This window comes from Gymnoscopelus microlampas (genome assembly GCF_963454915.1).
Source record: "Gymnoscopelus microlampas genome assembly, chromosome: 2".
Lineage (NCBI taxonomy): Eukaryota > Metazoa > Chordata > Actinopteri > Myctophiformes > Myctophidae > Gymnoscopelus > Gymnoscopelus microlampas.
In genome coordinates this window covers 44,432,383-44,450,342 of record NC_139939.1, presented here as the reverse complement: position 1 = coordinate 44,450,342, position 17,960 = coordinate 44,432,383, and the positions used below count along the sequence as shown (strand labels likewise).

The window sequence follows — 17,960 nt, the reverse complement described above, 5'->3', positions numbered from 1 at the left end:
TGGCCTGTTCGTGAACATTGGACTAGTTTTCTCCATAAGTAAAACCAGGCAGTTTTGATTGATTGATTGATTGATGTACTTTATTTAGTAAGACATGAGAACAACAGTACATGGAAGTACAAAGTTAATTTCATGATGTTTCAGAAATGTGTTTTTGAGATTGTGCATTTAAATGCATCACTTGTGATACCACGCTCATACCATATGATACAGCAGAGAGTGACTTTTTCCCACAATGCTAGAATAATGACAGGGAATTTATAAGTACATAAATGGAAGGGGAACTTGTAATCTCTATAGCTCAATAAATCAGCCTATGTAGCCTACTATATCCAATCTATGGTCTTGGTGAGCTGTGAAATTAAACTTGAGCTGGTGATGAGTATATTGCAGAACCCGGTGACACAGTGCAGAACCTAGTAACCCCCACCTGCTTTTACTCAACTTGAAATGCTTGCACGTTATTGCAGTAATAGTGGTGGCAATGTTCAATAATACAGTAGGTATCTGAATCGTGCCACTTAGAAGGAAAGAACATTTTATTTCCCAAGTAAGTTGCCATTAGAGTGAAAATATATTAAGATTTTGAGGCAGGAGTCCTCAAAGATATACCATGGGTTGACTGTTTAATAAATCATCCAGTGACATGTTCACAGCGTCCCTGAGCAGAATATAACTCTTGCTGAGTCAAGAGACACCTAACTACCTCATAATGAGGATGGTGTTTTCTTTCTTTCTTTTTTCTTTCTTTCCTTTGTTCCCTGCAGCAACAAATCAGGTTTACGGTATGTTTTAACAACAATTTGGTTGTTACTCATGCCGCAAAAGTGTTAAGAGATTGATTAGTCCTGTGTATCACTGCTTTTAAAGAATGGCGATCAACATTTCAAAATGAATAGATTTTTGGTCTGTTTAATACACAGCAGTATTCAGGAATAAATGTTGTGTGTGGACACTCCCTTCATGCAAGTCCAAAATTAAGCTATGTCATATGAGGTCAGTTGATCTTTGGTGACTGAGATGTTCAGATGTTAGGCCTACTGTAGCCCACATGCAGACCAGTGGTGTGGCCCATACTTTGTGCTTCTTATTTTCCATGTATTTAGAGTAGCCTACAGTATGCTCCTCTCTTAGCCTAAATTTGATTTCAATATAGGCTATGATCAAAGTAACTTTAACTCAGTAGTTTCCCTTGCTCATGAAATGGCGGGCCTAGGTGTGCTTAATGCCTCTCATTGCCATTCTACTGGACTTCAACTGACCATGAGGTTAACATTGTATGGTCTAAATGGCCACACTAAACAATGTTATTTATACAATTATCTCCCACATAGTGATGTATCATTTATTCACTCTCTGATGATGACCTGTATTCTGCTTCCAGGGGATTTTTAAGCGGGCCATATTCTTTTGGTGTTACAATAAACAGGTTTGCAAATGTTAACATGTCAGTAAGATCATTATATTTTTAATGCAACACAAGATAATTTAAACATAGCTATCCTATTATCCCAGGGTCAGTAACTGACTATAATGTCCATTTGGTTATGTAGCCAGTATAGCCACACTGTCCGAGTTCAGTTAAAGTGGCAATTCATAGGGGTAACAGGAAAAGTGGGCACCAAAACATTCTGGGCACTAGGGAAAACTGGGCACATAGGAAGAGTGGGCACTAGGGAAGCGTCTGTGAGCTTCTTCAGGTAACTATGGCCTATTAATATATGTCACTCACTCACAGTCATACCTGACTGGTATCTAACATTTCTCAATGGAAGAGTATGGAGAGGGAGACCACCTCCAAACACTGCAGAATCAGATATGATAGTAATATTGTATTATCTTTATACATACAGGTTGATTGATTGAGACAACTTTATTAATAGTTTACACAAAGGTACAGTGGTACGATTATACAAACTAGACCATACCCGGTCGCCGCATCCGTGGGGGGATATGCGCACATGATCTGGCAATCCGGGAGGCAGTTCGTCCCATAGCTGGGCAGCCCCGTAACCATGGCGACAGTGTTTGACACAAAAACGCTAATAAGAAGCTGAGATTAAAACGCTAATAAGAAGCTGAGATTTGATGAAATTGAAAAACGGGCTTCACAGTTGCGTTCAGATGGTAATGGTCAATGGCTGTGTGCAAAATCAGAGCAATTGGTCCAGCCAGTGAGGAGAACCGGGTATCTTCACTCACGTACTCACCACTACAGAGGTTACTAGAATTATAGTAGGATTATAGTAGGATATAGTAGGATGGTGCTATAAGTGGGGCTTGTTTCCATTGTGGTCCTGTGTATTCAATTCATCACATCATTTTAAGGACATACAATAATATGCAAAACATCATCTATACTAGTAGTAATAAAAATAAAAATATGTACAGTAAACAATTTGGGGGTGGAGTCATTTGGGGGCATGCCCCCCCCCCCCCCCCCCCCCCCCCCCTCGAATGGATTGGACAGCTATTTATTTATATTAGATACATAAATAAAAACTAACCTTGCCTGCAGCAAAGCATGGCCCTGCATGATGCCATGCAGATTGATTGTTTTATTCATTCAAATAAGTCCCGGATTGCAGCTTTACTCAGATGTTCGGACTGACTGGACTGGAGGGAATTCAGGAAAGGAAGGGACGGGAATGGGAGGGGAGGGGAGGGAGAGAGACCGAGAGCGCTGAGCGCGAGAGAGGAGGAAGTAGAGACTATCACACTGTTGTTCACACACGATGCAACTCATCACCAGTCCAGTGCCACTGTGTCAGGTGAGTATCGACCGACCCAGTGACCACTGCTCACCGATAGAAGAATGACCGGAATGACCATGGAATGTACGTGCCTTGGTGGCACCAGGTCGGTGTCTTCATCACCTCAGTGGTGAAACAGAAAAGAATAACAACAGCCTGAGTCTGGGTAAGAAGACAGTCACAGGACAGGTGCGACGACTTTTCGTCAGCGCGAGCGCGGCCACCTCTGTCTGTTTATTTTCTGTCGCGCAACTTTAACAACGAGCCACCATGGATACCACCGGCGGCGGCAATAAGACCAACAAGGTGCGAAAGCACCCGATGAAACCCAAGCAGCGCAAGAAGGAAAAGAAACACAAAACCACCAAGCTTTTCAGGAGGAAATCGCTGAGGTCCGTGGGGAATTTCATGAGCAGGATCTTGAAAACTTTGGGAACTTTAGCGCGCTTCGGCGACGTCGGCGATCACCAGCCACCTGACGCCGAGGACGACGATGGTGGCTTCAGGGAAAGTAGCACGTTGAGTGCCACCACCTCAGGGAATCATCTCAAAGATGAACAACACCAGCACACGTCTTCCTCTTCTCCGAGGGACAAGGTGCTGAAGAAGAGCTCCAGCTCTTCCACCACGTACGGGTCCGTGAAGGACCGTCTGTCGTGGTGCTACGGCGACAAGACCCCCGGGGTGCTGGGCTTGAAGAACCACGGCAACACCTGCTTCATGAACGCCGTGGTCCAGTGCCTCAGCAACACGGACCTGCTGGCCGAGCACCTCGGTCTGGAACAGTACAGAGCGGATTTATTGTGCCACCGTACTGGGAGGGGGGTCAACGGACTGGTTCCGAGTGGGGAGGGGGACCGGGACCCCCATCATCAGGGCACCAGGGGCGAGGTGACCGAGCAGCTGGCATCGCTGGTGCGGGCGCTCTGGACCCTGGAATACACACCACCACTGTCTGTGGAATTCAAGGTACGTTCATAGATTGTAGCTACAGTATTAAACTTCCTGAGTTTTATTTTAAAGCTGAAATCCATACGTCCAAATGAATACAAGAACGCTCGCCCCAAAGTGCGCTCGCCCCGGGTCAAATCCGGCGACCTCGGAACGACTTGCCACCATGCAGGTATTCCTAAACGTAACCTCAGTAAAACTATGCCTAAAATCTAACCTCAATTCCCAAACGTAACCTCAGTAAAACTATGCCTAAACCTAACATTATTCCTAATCTTAACCTCAGTAAAACTATGCCTAAACCTAACCTTATTCCTAACCTTAACCACAGTAAAACAAATACAAGTATAAAGTAGACAAGAAAGAAATGGGGGCGAGTGTGTTTTGGGGCGAGCGTTCCGGTTACCATCCAAATGACTACAGATTTGATTGATGTACTTTAAGCAAGCTGTGTCCCGCGTGATGGAGACTAAACATAAAACTTGATGGGAACAGGGGGAGATATATTGCGCTTTAGGAGATTTATTTATTTAGACAGTCCTCTTACTCCTACTTGTCAACAGTAGTGTCCTACCCGACACCAGGGTCTAAATGTCTACCACCTCACCTCCAAGCACTGCAGAAGTTAGTTCTATTTTATTAATATACTTCACTCTACCATAGGCTACAGATTTGTTAAAACAACGTTTTATCCATTAGAATAAAACGTGCAGCTTTAATTGAACTGAGTGTAGGCTACAATGAATGGTCCATTTTGTATGTGTACAGTCACTGTCTCTGAGTTTCAAATGGATAAATAAATTAACTTAATTAAGATACTTTTACTGTGTAGCTACAAAGAGGGAGAGAGAGATTATGAGGAAATGTGTCATTATATAGTTACAACCTCAATGACACAAGCATGCTATTATTAGTCACTAACAATGACTGCATTGTAGCCTGGAGGTTCCAGAGCAGGACTGTCTCTCATGCAATAGAGGATTTGGGGTTTTTGCGAGCAAAAACTAGTCTGAAACAAACTCTGAGTGTATGTGATCTGTGTGGGACACAATGGCATAAATACGAAAGCAGGTTAACAAAACAAAGCTTTGCTTTTCTTCTCGTCCCATTTCCGTGAACAAATGTAGACCACAGTAGGCTACGCAGGTAGTATTTCAGGGGAGGAGTCGGTCAATGGTCAAAACAGGTGTGACTGACAATCACCTTTTGACTATTACTATTATATAGGCTATAGGCTTTGGAGTTTCATTTTCTTGTCTTTTAATTTGAACAATTTACTGGCTTTTAGAAAGTACCTACTTGTTAGCAATTAATGTAATCGTTTATATCTATTCTAAAGGTAGTTGCTATTACACCTTCTTGGCTCACCTGCCCTAAAACAGCAGACTGAGTGACAATGTGGTTGGTCTGCATTCTTCTTCCAATGCCTGCCAATGCCTGGTGTTATTTCACATGCAAAAGGGATGCACTCATCCTGTCTATGCCTGCCTGGGGCTTGAAGCATGCTGATGATGAAAGTCATCATTCAATCATTTTAAAATCAATGACTCGTGGACTCAAACGCCTTTTAAAATTTGATATAATTATTTGAGAATGATTCCACTGTCTGCAATGTTGTGCGCAAGAGTGTGAGAGAGAGACAGAGAGAGAGAGAGAGAGAGAGAGAGAGAGAGAGAGAGAGAGAGAGAGAGAGAGATCCACACATCTAGAGAAAGTGACCATTCCACACATCTAGAGAAAGTGACCATTCCACACATCTAGAGAAAGTGACCATTCCACATATCTAGAGAAAGAATGATGATACTTGCTCGTAGGATTTCATTTTCACTTCTTTCGATACTTTTACTGTAGTCTTGTATGCAGTGGTGGAAGAAGCACTCTGATATTTTACTTTACGTAAGGAAAAGTAGCGATACCACAATGTAGAAATACTCTGTTACAAGTAAAAGGCCTGGCATAAAAATGTTTCTTGAGTAAAGGTACAACAGTTTTGCCATCAAAATAAACTTAAAGTACCAAAAGTAAAAGTACAAAAATGTTTGAAAATTGCAGATTTAGAGCTCACAGGCGTTGTGAGCTTGTAGATCTGCTATTTTCAAACAGCTTATGTATAAAATAGGGCTAGAGTGGTTAATGTATGTTTTTAATATAATCATTTATTTTATTTGTAGTGGAGTAAAAGTACAATATTTGCCTCTGAGATGTAGTGGAGTAGAAGTAAAAGTATTGAAAATTGGAAATACTCCAATAAAGTAAAAATGACCTCAAAAGTACAGTACTTGAGTAAATGTACTTAGTTACTTGTCTTTACACCATTGCTTGTGTATGGCACACATTTGAATACATGATGAGTGTATATATATTCACAGTGCACACGCACAAAATGAGTATTTGACATTGTAGGTGGGATGAGCGGGTCAGGCAAGTTTGGTCAGAGTTTGGTCCACCATCCTCCCCCCATTTCGGCTCATTGAATAACATCCAACAGTTGGTTGGATGTTATTACATCTACAGATACGGTAGATGTACGTAGGTGCATACACACAAGTACCCATATAGGAGCTATAGCTAGTCGATAGAACTGTCATGGTTTAGTAATTGTGGCCTCACTGTAACTCTTACTTAGAGCAAACTTAGTTCAAAGCCATACCAGCCACTGTGGGGACTGCATAAGTGGTTATGAATATGCAATGAACTAGGGAGATTTTCCTTTCTGTTTTTTCTCCTTTCTTTCTTATCGACAGCAAAGAGTTATTAAAGGTGCTGGTCTATGTTCTGATAGTGATCATTACTATGTGTTTGTTCAGTAACAGGGGTCTTTGCATCTCTCCAGCTCTATAGTAAACAGATAATAAATGTTCAGATGGGACACTAATTGAATCCAAACAGCTAAGGGAACCCATTTATCAGCTTCAATTTGTTGAGCTTGTGTTCCAGTTCCAAATTGGTCTGCTCATTCTTTTCCCATCACTTATTCAGTTTCACTTTGAGTTCTCTCTCCTGATTGGATAAAATTGATATCCCTTCCTGATTGTTTTTTGTCTCCGCCAGGCCGAAAGGCATGGCGAGAGAGTATGTTTTACCCCCTGTCCGTCCGTCCGTCCGTGTGTGTGTGTGTCCGTCCGTGTGTCATTCTGTCATTTTGTGGACAGCTAATCTCTGGCACCGTTGGCTTGATCGCAGCGAAACTGTGCACACACAGTCCCTGGATGCCAAAGCCGAACCTCTGCTCCAAATTTTTCACATGGGCCTTTTATAGCGCCACCAGGAGGCCGATTTGTGCAAAACACATTTTTGAACAGTACTCCTACAGATTTTGGCCAAAAATCCCCCAAATCGGTACACAGTATCTCTATAGTCATTAAAAGAAACGGCTCATTTCAGATTTTTCATATTCCATCCTGATTGGCAAAAATTGTCTTTCAAAGTTTGCAGGAGTACTCTGTTTCGAACAAAATGCCTCAAATCATGAACACAGCATGCAATTTCCGTGAAATTTTGCACACACATTCCCATTAGGCCGAGGAAGAAATGCCATTTGAAAATGTTCAAATCAGGCTCATGGTGTCGCTGTAACAGGCCGATACGTGTTTTTACCTATAACTGCACCAATCAGTGTAAAACTTTGTATGCACACTCTCTAGAGGCCAAGGAAAAACCTTTGCCCTGCATTTTTTACATTTGCCTTTTATAGCGCCACCAGGAGGCAGACTTATGTAAAACACATTTTTTGATATTAAGCCTTCATATTTTATCCAAATTTCACGCAAATCGGTACACATGATCTCTATAGTCATGTGATCAAGACGGATCTGTTTGATTTTTCATATTCCATCCTGATTGGCTAACATTGACACGTAATGTTTGCAGGAGTGGCCGGTTTTGAACAAAATGCCGCAAATCATGAATGCAGCGTCTGATTGCGGTGAAACTCTGAACGCGCATTCACACTATGTTGAGGAACAAATGCCACCCTTTTAACATTGGCCTGTTATAGTGCCACCAGCAGGTCAAATTTAGCAAAACACAGTTTTAGAACAACATGCCTCAAATCATGCATGCAGTGTCCGATTGCCGTACACGGCCTAGGAATAAATGGCACCCTTTTCACATTGGCCTATTATAGCGCCACCAGGAGGCCATAATAACCTACCTGACCTGGCGGAGACTTGTGCTCCGAGGAGCACTTTTTCTAGTTTTTTTGTGTTTTTGTTTACTAAAGAGTTGTAGAGACAGGGAGACCCCTGTTACTGAACAAACACTATAGCAATGATTACTATGAGAATATAAAGCTATCTAATACTTAATAAAGAATATCATTATCTGCTGTTTAATACAGCAGATATGAGAGAGAGAGAGAGAGAGAGAGAGAGAGAAGACAGTAGACAGTAGACAGTAGACAGTAGACAGTAGACAGTAGACAGTAGACAGTAGACAGTAGACAGTGGTCAGTCTCTCTCACTACTTGTGAACCTATTACAGGAAGCGTCTCTTCAAAAAACATTCTAAGTTGCGTGTCATCACTTTGTATCACATTTAAATTGTGCATCTGCATTATACTGTAGGTAGAGCACATTTCAAACTTTTATCAAGGTGCAAGGTGTTTTATTACCACAGCTGTAGCAACATTTCAGACAGTCATACTTGCACTTCGAACATCCTCAATAGTGTTGAAAAAAAGAAGAAAATAAACACTATACGACTCAATAAGACTATAAGACTCCGGTGGCTCTGTTATGCCGTGTGGGGCATTTTCCTGGCATGTGATATTATATACAGTAGAAGTGTCACTGCAAATCAATACAAAGTTATTCTGAGTGTTCACCTTGATCCTATGATGAAACACCTCTATCCTTGCGAGTGGTCTCCTCTACGTTGACATTGACCCCTTCCGCAGGGCATGAGGGGTCACTGAATGGTTTGATGAGTATGAAAATTGTGTGATTCATATGCTATGGCTTTCGCAGTCACTAGACCTCAACCCAATTAAACACCTTCGGGAGATTTTTGACAGACGTGTTAGACAAGCTTGCGCTCTCCCACCACCACCATCATCAAAGCACCAATGAGAGAATATCTTTTGTCAGAATGTCTTTCCAATCCCTCCAGTAGAGCTCCAGAGAGACTTGTAGAATCTATGCCAAGGTATCATGGAAGCATGGAAACTGTTCTGGCAGCTTGTGGTGGCTCAACACCTTACTTTATTTTTTGTTTTATTCCTTTTAATTTGTCACCTGTCTCTCTCTACACAGTGACATTACATAAGTGGCTGAACAGTAATGGCGGTAACTTGAACAGTGCAGTATAATACTGAATGTTGTGTGGATGTACACGATGTGTGACAGGGTGTACGGGGTAAAGAGAATATGCACACATAACTATTTTGAGTCTGTGTATATGTTATAGACTCCTGTGCATCGGTGCATCCATCCTTCATTGTGGAATTTCCATAAAATATTGAAAATTGTATCACATTTGTCAATGTTAATGTTTTGGAATGGGATTTACAACATAGCGTTTATAAATTAACTAAGTGTTCAGTGTTATATTAAGTAAAGTATGGCTGCATTATTAGAGGGTTGATTCATGTCTTGGTCTAAGGCAGGGGTCTTCAACGTTTTTCAGGCCAAGGACCCCTTAGCTAAGAGGAAGATGAGGCAGGGACCCCCTACCTACATATTGTATAAAATTGTGTTGCAGATTAAACTTTGTAATAGATTTTGGTTGGATTCATGCTAATGTGTATTTTCAGATAGTTAACCTATTAAACCCTCAATATTTAGTCAACTTGACCGTTGGCTCTGTACTTGGTCTGCTCTTTTGACCTCTACACCAACTCTCCGAAAATAGCCGATCTACAAGCTGCGAGGCGGTGTGAGCTTGTAGATCGGCTATCTCTGCTATGTTTGGCTAATGTTCCCCATCATACCAAGATTTGGCAGACCCCCTGTAGTAACTCTGAGGACCCCTTAGGGGTCCCGGACCCCCTGTTGAAGACCCCTGGTCTAAGGTATTGGTTACATGTGCATAACATGATGTGATGTAATCCTCTACATTTCAGTAAATGCTGTTTTCATACATGAGAGTTAGACCTCGTATTTAAGGACAAGAAAACATCTATCATGCCTTTTGCTTCTAAACCACCCTCAACCCACTCTGCCCCTCTGAAATAATGCGGGCTGTACCCTTTAGTAGAATGCCATCTCTTACATTGAAGCAACAAGATCAGTGTTGCTTGAATGTAATTATTACGGTCCTACAGTTCGAGTGTAATCCAATCAGTTTGTCTAGCTAAGGCCCAGTAAAACAAAAATAACATTTGTGTCATGGCTGGGCTGCAGATAAAAGCCAATTCAACCCCACAGACCTAGAACATAATGTCGAGCCCTTCAGGTTTTGTGTCTGAACTCTGAACAGGTAATCTTTTGCTTTACTAGACATAAACCATTATTGATGATCATTATTATTCTCTTGTGATACCTCTCATCATAAGTATTGATTGTATTTGAAGATTTCATCTCTTTTTCACATTGTAGACTAAAGCTTTGAGTACAGGAATTCCACTGCCTGCGATGTTGCGCCCAGCTGTATTGTATGTGATTGAGCACATGCCAGTAAAGCACCTTGAACCCTTGGATCAGTAGTTATGCCCCCAACTACCTAAAAACAGTTAGTTATGCACCAAACACATTCCTTTCTTTCAGGCCATGTATGTGTCCAGTGTCCACCAAAGTGCTTTTGTCCCAGCTGAAAACGCAAGGCGCTCTCGTACTAACGGCCAGAGTTGAAAATAATATTTCAACTCTGTGCGACCAGGTAAAAGACGGCAGACGTGAACGTGCAGCACAGAATAGACGCTCAGTGACATGCTGCTGGGGTTTGTTGAGTGAGTGAGTGAGCGAGTGAGTGAGTGAGTGAGTGAGTGAGTGAGGGAGTGAGTGAGCGACTGTCTGTCCTTCTGACTACTGTGTCCGTTATATGCCCATATTATGGAGATTTCTGAAGTCATCAATATGGTGTCAGAGCACAGATTTCATAGACTGACCTCCAAGTACTATGATAAAGAGTACTGCACTAAGTGCTCCGACAACGGGTATTATATTCACAACGAGCATCGCTCCCAACCGGCATCGGACTAGTAAAGTAAATGTGTGGCGACACCCATTGAAAACAACTCAAAAAAGGAGAAAGAAAGCCCCTTACTTACAACCCATCATGTTGATGTAGTGATGTATGCCTATCTGCTCATCTCAGGATGCTCTGTGAGAAAGGATGTTTACTATAGCAAAAGAGAAAAGACAATGTTAACGCTTTTAGACAAAGGTCAAAGGAGGATGCCCTCCTGAGATGTCTTCATTGATGCGAGAGAGCCGTGAGAGAAAGAGAGAGTGAGAGAGCAAATTGGTTCTCAAAGTGGGGTCCGGGGACCCCCAGCGGTCCTTGGGGGTACCAGGGGGTCCCCAGCAAAAGTAGTTAACATAGCGTCACAATCACTTTAACCACTTTAACCATAATTTAACCTTTGTGCCGTGCTATGAGCTTGTAGATCTGCTATTTTTGAAAAATCGTGAAAATGTATGCAAACATTTTTAACTCAAATCTTTGCTTCTGGGGGTCCCTGGAACAACATATTTTGAGATGGGTGTCCGCGGCCAAATACATATAATTTTGGGCGGTCCTTGACATGAAAAAGTTTGAGCACCAGCAACATAAGTTTTTCCATAAAAACTGTTAGGATTTTGAAGACATTTGCAGATTCAGCCTCAGGCCTAAATGGGTTAACGGGACAGCTCACTGTTCGTGAGGCTTCTTAGTGCTTTAGTAAGACATGATTTCTTTTTGCACATTTCTGAATATAGCCTATCAAGTGATCCACATAAACTTGAGAAAGTTGCCAAAAGCTATTCCTGCCGAATGCAATAATATTGCCTCGTATCTCCACTGCCCCGCTTCACAGTCAGTCACTATACCTAAATGATTTAATATAAAGAAATTAGCCTAATTCTAGAAGTTATTAAATCCCAGTGCTTGAATTACACTTTTTTTGCCGGTCTTTGAAGACAGACGAGTTTCAGTCTCATGACATGCAGCCAGGAAGGACAAGCCTGATGTCTACCAAGTTGTCTTGTTTGATCGAGGCGTGCAGGAAGCAGTGGTGTGTAAAGTAACTAAAGTACATACTGTATGTACTCAAGTACTGTGCTTAAGTACAATTTTGAGCAATTTCTTACTCACTTCAGTATTTACAATTGTCAATACTTTTACTTCTACTCTCAGAGGAAAATATTATACTTTTACTCCACCACAATTATTTGAAAACTTTAGTAACTAGTTTTGTCCATTTGAAAATAGCTGATCTACAAGCTTACAATGCGTCGCGATGCGACGCATTGTAAGCTTGTAGATCAGCTATTTTCAAAAGATGTTTTTATACATTTTGAACTTGTGAAATGGGACATCCTGCACAATGAGTACTTTTACTTTTGGTACCTTAAGTGTATTTTGATGCCAATGCTTTTTTTAATTTTCACTCAAGTACATTTTTAATTCCAGACTTTTACTTGTAACAGAGTATTTCTACATACATACACACACGTAAAACATGTGAGTACTTTTTCCATCACTGTCTGGCAGGAAGTGTGTGACAAGGCAAGGCAGAGGGCAGTGAGACTGATGCTTTGTTTGTGTTCTTCAATCTCTGCTCTCTGTCAAGGACTACTCTCATTGACACACATGCACACGCACAGTCGCGCGCGCACACACACACACGCACGCACGCAAGCACGCACGCACGCACGCACGCACGCACGCACGCACGCACGCACGCACGCACGCACGCACGCACACACACACACACACACACACACACACACACACACACACACACACACACACACACACACGTGATGGGGATATGTACCACCTGGCAGTGATGTAAAGTAACTAAGTACATGTACTCAAGTACTGTACTTAAGTGCAATTTTCAGTCATTTTACTTCTACTCCACTTTATCTCAGAGGCAAATATTATACTTTTCACTACAATTATTTGAAAAGTTTATTTACTAGTTACTTTGCAAATTTTGACTATCCTACTATAATTCTAGTAACCTCTGTGCGTTTGTAGTGGAGGTGAAGCTACCCGGTTCTCCTCACTGGCTGGACCAATTGCTCTGATTTTGCACACAGCCATTGACCATTACCATCTGAACTTAACTGTGAAGCCCGTTTTTCAATTTCACCAAATCTCAGCTTCTTATTAGCGTTTTTGTGTCAAACACTGTCGCCATGGTTACGGGGCTGCCCAGCTATGGGACGAACTGCCTCCCGGGTTGCCAGATCATGTGCGCATATCCCCCCACGGATGCGTCCACCGGGTATGGTCTAGTTATTACAAAACAGACATTACCCACTTCAGCCCTATATACATTTCGGCCATTTGAAAATAGCAGATCAAGCTCACAATCGCATCGCATTGTGAGCTTGTAGATCTGCTATTTTCAAAATATTTGTATACATTTGAAAACTGGTGAAATGGTGCATAACGAGTACTTTCAACTTTTGCTACTTTAAGTACTTTTGTACTTTCGCTGAAGTACATTTTTGACTTAAGTTTTTACTTAAGTAAAAAAAATGTGAGTACTTTTTCCACCACTGCCACGTGGTCTCTCTGCAACACTTTGCTTGCCCAGATTTGCACATCTTTTCAGGGCCCCTCAATTTAATCTCAACCCAGTCCTTTGTTTTGGCCATGATGATGTTTCTCAGAGAGAAACAGATGAAGGAAGAGATGTTCTATCATCTAAACACTAAACAGTACTGTGTCTCTGTGACGCAAGCCAAGGTTTAGATTAGATAAGCTTGTTGTGTGGCTATTTTTAATCATGATCATACTCTGTATTGAATTAGCCTAAAAATGTTAATTTAATTCAGTGTAATACTTTGCCTGTCCCGTATCTGTTTTGGGAAGCAGTGTTATAACAGGAAACAGGAAAAAGAATAAGAACCATTACAGTGCACCACACACTCTGTTCGACTGGCACGGCCGTGTTAACTCATTAAGACCAGGAACGCATCTGTGTGAACGTGTCTGTGTGCGCTCTTAGCGCGGCACCGAGTGCTTTTCTATAAGCTTGTAGATCTGCTATTATTTTTTAAATTGTGGAAAGTGTGTGCAAATCTTTTAATATATATTTTTTAAACATTTTTAACTCTGCTACAACTTCTGGTGGTCCCTGGAACAAAATATGAGATGGGGGTCCACGGCCAAATACATTTTCAAAAAAAGGATTTAGAATTTAGAACTTGAAGACATTTTGCAGAATCCCCAGAAGCAAAGATTTGAGTTACAAATGTTTTTTTCAAAAAATATAAATTATATTCAAAGATTTGCGCACATTTTCAAGTTTTTTTTCTCCAAAATAGCAGATCTACAAGCGCATAGTGCGGAGCTTGTATATCTGCTATTTTTGAATAGCCCAAAGAAATCTCAAAATGACACACAGATGCGTTCCCGGTCTTAATGGGTTAAACAGCAATAAAGAAATATAGGAGCAAGCATGTCCGTATAATATGTCTATGTAAGCACAGCAATTTGAGTGTACTTCCCCACAGATTGTATTATTATTCAGCCACATGATTTATGTCCTGAACGTGACACATACTGTATAAGGCAGGTAAGGGAACAAATCAATCTTCACTCCTATGGGCTGCAAGACAACCATCGCCCCCCAATCATGGCAATGGGTCTGGGGAGGACTTCTCTACTTTATCTTAGTGAAGGGAAGAGTACGTTATTTACCCACACACACGCACACCACACACGCCACACGCACGCACGCACGCACGCGTGCACTGCGTGTGACACAGGTGCAGATGCAACTTCCTATAGTCTCAGCTCTGCACACAACAGCATATTTAATGAGGCCCTGCAGTGACCATTAAGAGTAGACCGATCACTATCTGTGCACTTGTGTAATGTTGTCCCCCTCCCCCCCCCTGTTATGTATTTTGTATTTTGTATTGTCATTGTTTTACGTGTGGCTGCAGCTGGGGTTAAAGCCCAAAACAAATTTCCTTCGGGACAATAAAAGTTTACCTTACCTTACCTTACCTTATTTACAGTCTCTGTGCTATTATGTTATATAATATATGTTAGACATTTTTAGAAACATTTCACCTATAATGATATGTCGAAAAAATAGGGAAGCCAGGTTGAAAGTGGTCGAATCCCGCATCGAACACGTGACTTGACTTACTGGCGCCGCAATTACGGTTATCCCACGCCCTTACTTGTGCTGCTTCTTAGGGTCCTGGGGAAACCATAACAAGAGTGTGATTCCCAGACACTGCAACCCGTTTGTCACCCGGGGAGTAAAGTGCTCATTACTGGAGGTGATTCCAGCATGGGGCCAGGGATGGCTGGGATGACATGGAAAGAGTCGGCCTGAGGATTGTTTTTTACACTAAATGATGGCAAGGGTATTTGCCATCAATAGCAAGGGTGTATGGAGTTCAGGAGAAAGGCAAGTGGAAGTAAGGAGGAAAGGAAGACAGGGAATCAGAATCAGAATCAGCTTTATTGTCACATCACAGGTTTAAAGAAGTAAAAAAAGTGGGTGAAATTCGTTTTTGTGCATAGTTCCCATCATTATTTCCATAGAAAAAAAGAAAGGGAAGCAGAAGAGGAGGGGGGCAAGGGGGAAAGGAGATCAAACAAGAGAACAAAAAAAAAAAAACAAGTTATCTACATATTTGCACATGTAATGTTACCTTAGATAAGAAACATGTTCCTGTGTGTGTAAGAGGCGGTACACACATGTTTGCTTTTGGTTTGTTGCTATTGCATCACCAAAGACTGGCTGGGGTGACTGGAGGTCAACTTGGATTGATTAGTGGAGGGTGTGGTGACGGTGACGAGCTCAAAACGAAACATCCAGGAAGGAAGGAAGATCAGAGGATTGGAGTGAGACAGGAAAAGGAAAGATAACAGTAAATAAAAAGAGTGAGATATGGTGGATAGATACATGGAAGGAAGCTAAAAGACTGATTCATACTTACAGTAGTTGTGCACCAGTGTCGCTCACCAAAAAAATATGTGTCACACTGCATTGACTGCAACACGTTGTGAGCTTGCAGATCTGCAATTTTCTGCAAGTGTGCGTCTGTGCGACCAGGCTGAGCAAACATGTATAAATCAAGGCATATAAGTGATAAGTGATACATGTCTGGTCCATGTGGTCAGGCCAGACGGCTGAAGGGCGCCAACAACAACACCAGACAGTTGAAAAATGAAACGGCAAATGGAACAGCCAGTGATGATAGATTCCATCCAGCCCTCATTCCAGCCACACCTGTGGGAGGAATTGTGTGACACACGCACATGCACACGCACACACACTTGCATGTATCCACGTGTGCTGTATACCTCTAAAGGCTGTGCCCTCCCTATCACAATTTGTCAGTATAACACTCCGGTCTGTCGTATCGTCCAAAGCTGGCCCTTTTTTTTTGGCAGGCTGTGGACCTACGGTGAGGTGAGGTGGTACAAATGGGATTTAGAGGAAGAGAAACGGAGGGCTACGGTCATTGGGCTGATTTATGGTTCTGGTGAATTCCTGCCCTGCCAGCGTCTCTACACATGCTGATCTGACATTGTTTACAGAGAGAGAGGAGGATTGGGGGGAGATTGTGGCCCGGGGGTCGGTGAATGGTTGGTGGAGGTGAAGCAAGGTTAGCGTATTATCTGCGACACCAGAAACAGACATCGGGCGGCCGTTGCTATAGAGCGCAGCCCTGACTTATACGGCTGAGAGTTTGGGAGGTCATGAACCTTCATGGCTCATGCCATGGACGCTGAACAGGCTATAAGCTCTTCTTTTTAACCCATTAATAACGGGAACGCATCTGTGTAATTTTTTGATTTGAGCTAAAAAAAACATTATTTTACACTTTGGCTATTTTTTTTAAATCGTAAAGATTTGTGCAAATCTTTGAATATATATATATATATTTAAGCGAACATTTGTAACTGAAATCTTTGCTTCTGGGGGTCCCTGGAACAAAATATTTTGAGACAGGGAAGAATCAGGTCTTAATGAGTTAATTGATGTCATTCTTGCTTTCTTTCCTGCTTGCTTTTTTTTGTCAACCCTTACACTCATCCTCCTTATCGCTGCACTTATCTTTACTAACTCTAGATGTTAAACAAAGCCCCACCAGGAGGACCTTGGGCTCAAGTGTTTGCAAGACAGCGTTTCACTTGACCTGTTTTGCTCCCCCTCTCTATCTCTCTGTTAGCTTTTCGTTCTTCATTTCACAGATTGTTTTCTCTCTCTCTGATTCTCCCCCCATGAAGGCTGTAGCTGGAGCTCCTCCATGCTGACTGCCCAGATCACTTTAAGCTGTCACTGAGACAATCTGGTGTATTTCACCATGGAGACACAGTCCCAAACACAGCATAAAACACAGCAAACAGTTACCAAAGGATGAGCAAATATGTCTCCAGCTGTGACACACACACACACGCATGCACATACACACAATCATGCGTGTGTGCGCGCATGCGTGTATGTGCACGCGCACACACACACACACACACACGCACGCACGCACGCACGCACGCACGCACGCACGCACGCACGCACGCACGCACGCACACACACACGCTCACGCACACACACACACACACACACACACACACACACACACACACACACACACACACACTTACATACATCACTGAATGACAAAGAGAAGGAAAGTTCAGTGAGGGAGAGAATATGAGTGAGATGGAGCGCGAGAGAGACGACAGAAGAGAGAGAGGGAGAGAGAGAGAGAGAGAGAGAGAGAGAGAGAGAGAGAGAGAGAGAGAGGGAGAGGAGAGATGAGGACAGCAGGGCATTTCTCTTTCTCTCATGCTAATGAAGTCGTAACCCCTTTGGCCTGTCAGTGATGTCATCAGGTTTCCTTTCCCACACAGCCGTGTCCATCGTAACCTTGGAAACTCTCGCTCTCTCTCTCTCTGTCTATCTCCACCTCTCTCTTCCTCTCTCTCTCTCTGTGTGTGTGTGTGTGTGTGTGTGTGTGTGTGTGTGTGTGTGTGTGTGTGTGTGTGTGTGTGTGTGTGTGTGTGTGTGTGTGTGTGTGTGTGTGTGTGTGTGTGTGTGTGTGTGTGTGTGTGTGTGTGTGTGTGTGTGTCTCCTTCTCTGTGGCTCCAAAAAAGCCCCGCCGGCTCAGTTTTCTCTCTTTTCCTTTC

General features: G+C 42.4%; 1 protein-coding gene across 1 annotated transcript in view; it reads left to right on the top strand.

Moving 5' to 3' along the window:
* Positions 1-2,739: 2,739 nt before the first annotated feature.
* The window catches only part of usp43a (ubiquitin specific peptidase 43a), a 133,865-nt gene continuing 118,644 nt past the window's right edge, over positions 2,740-17,960 (top strand). The window contains exon 1 of the mRNA XM_084046348.1: positions 2,740-3,722. Within this exon, the coding sequence (XP_083902474.1) occupies positions 3,024-3,722 (699 nt within the window). The 5' untranslated portion in view covers positions 2,740-3,023. The remainder of the gene's footprint in view (positions 3,723-17,960) is intronic.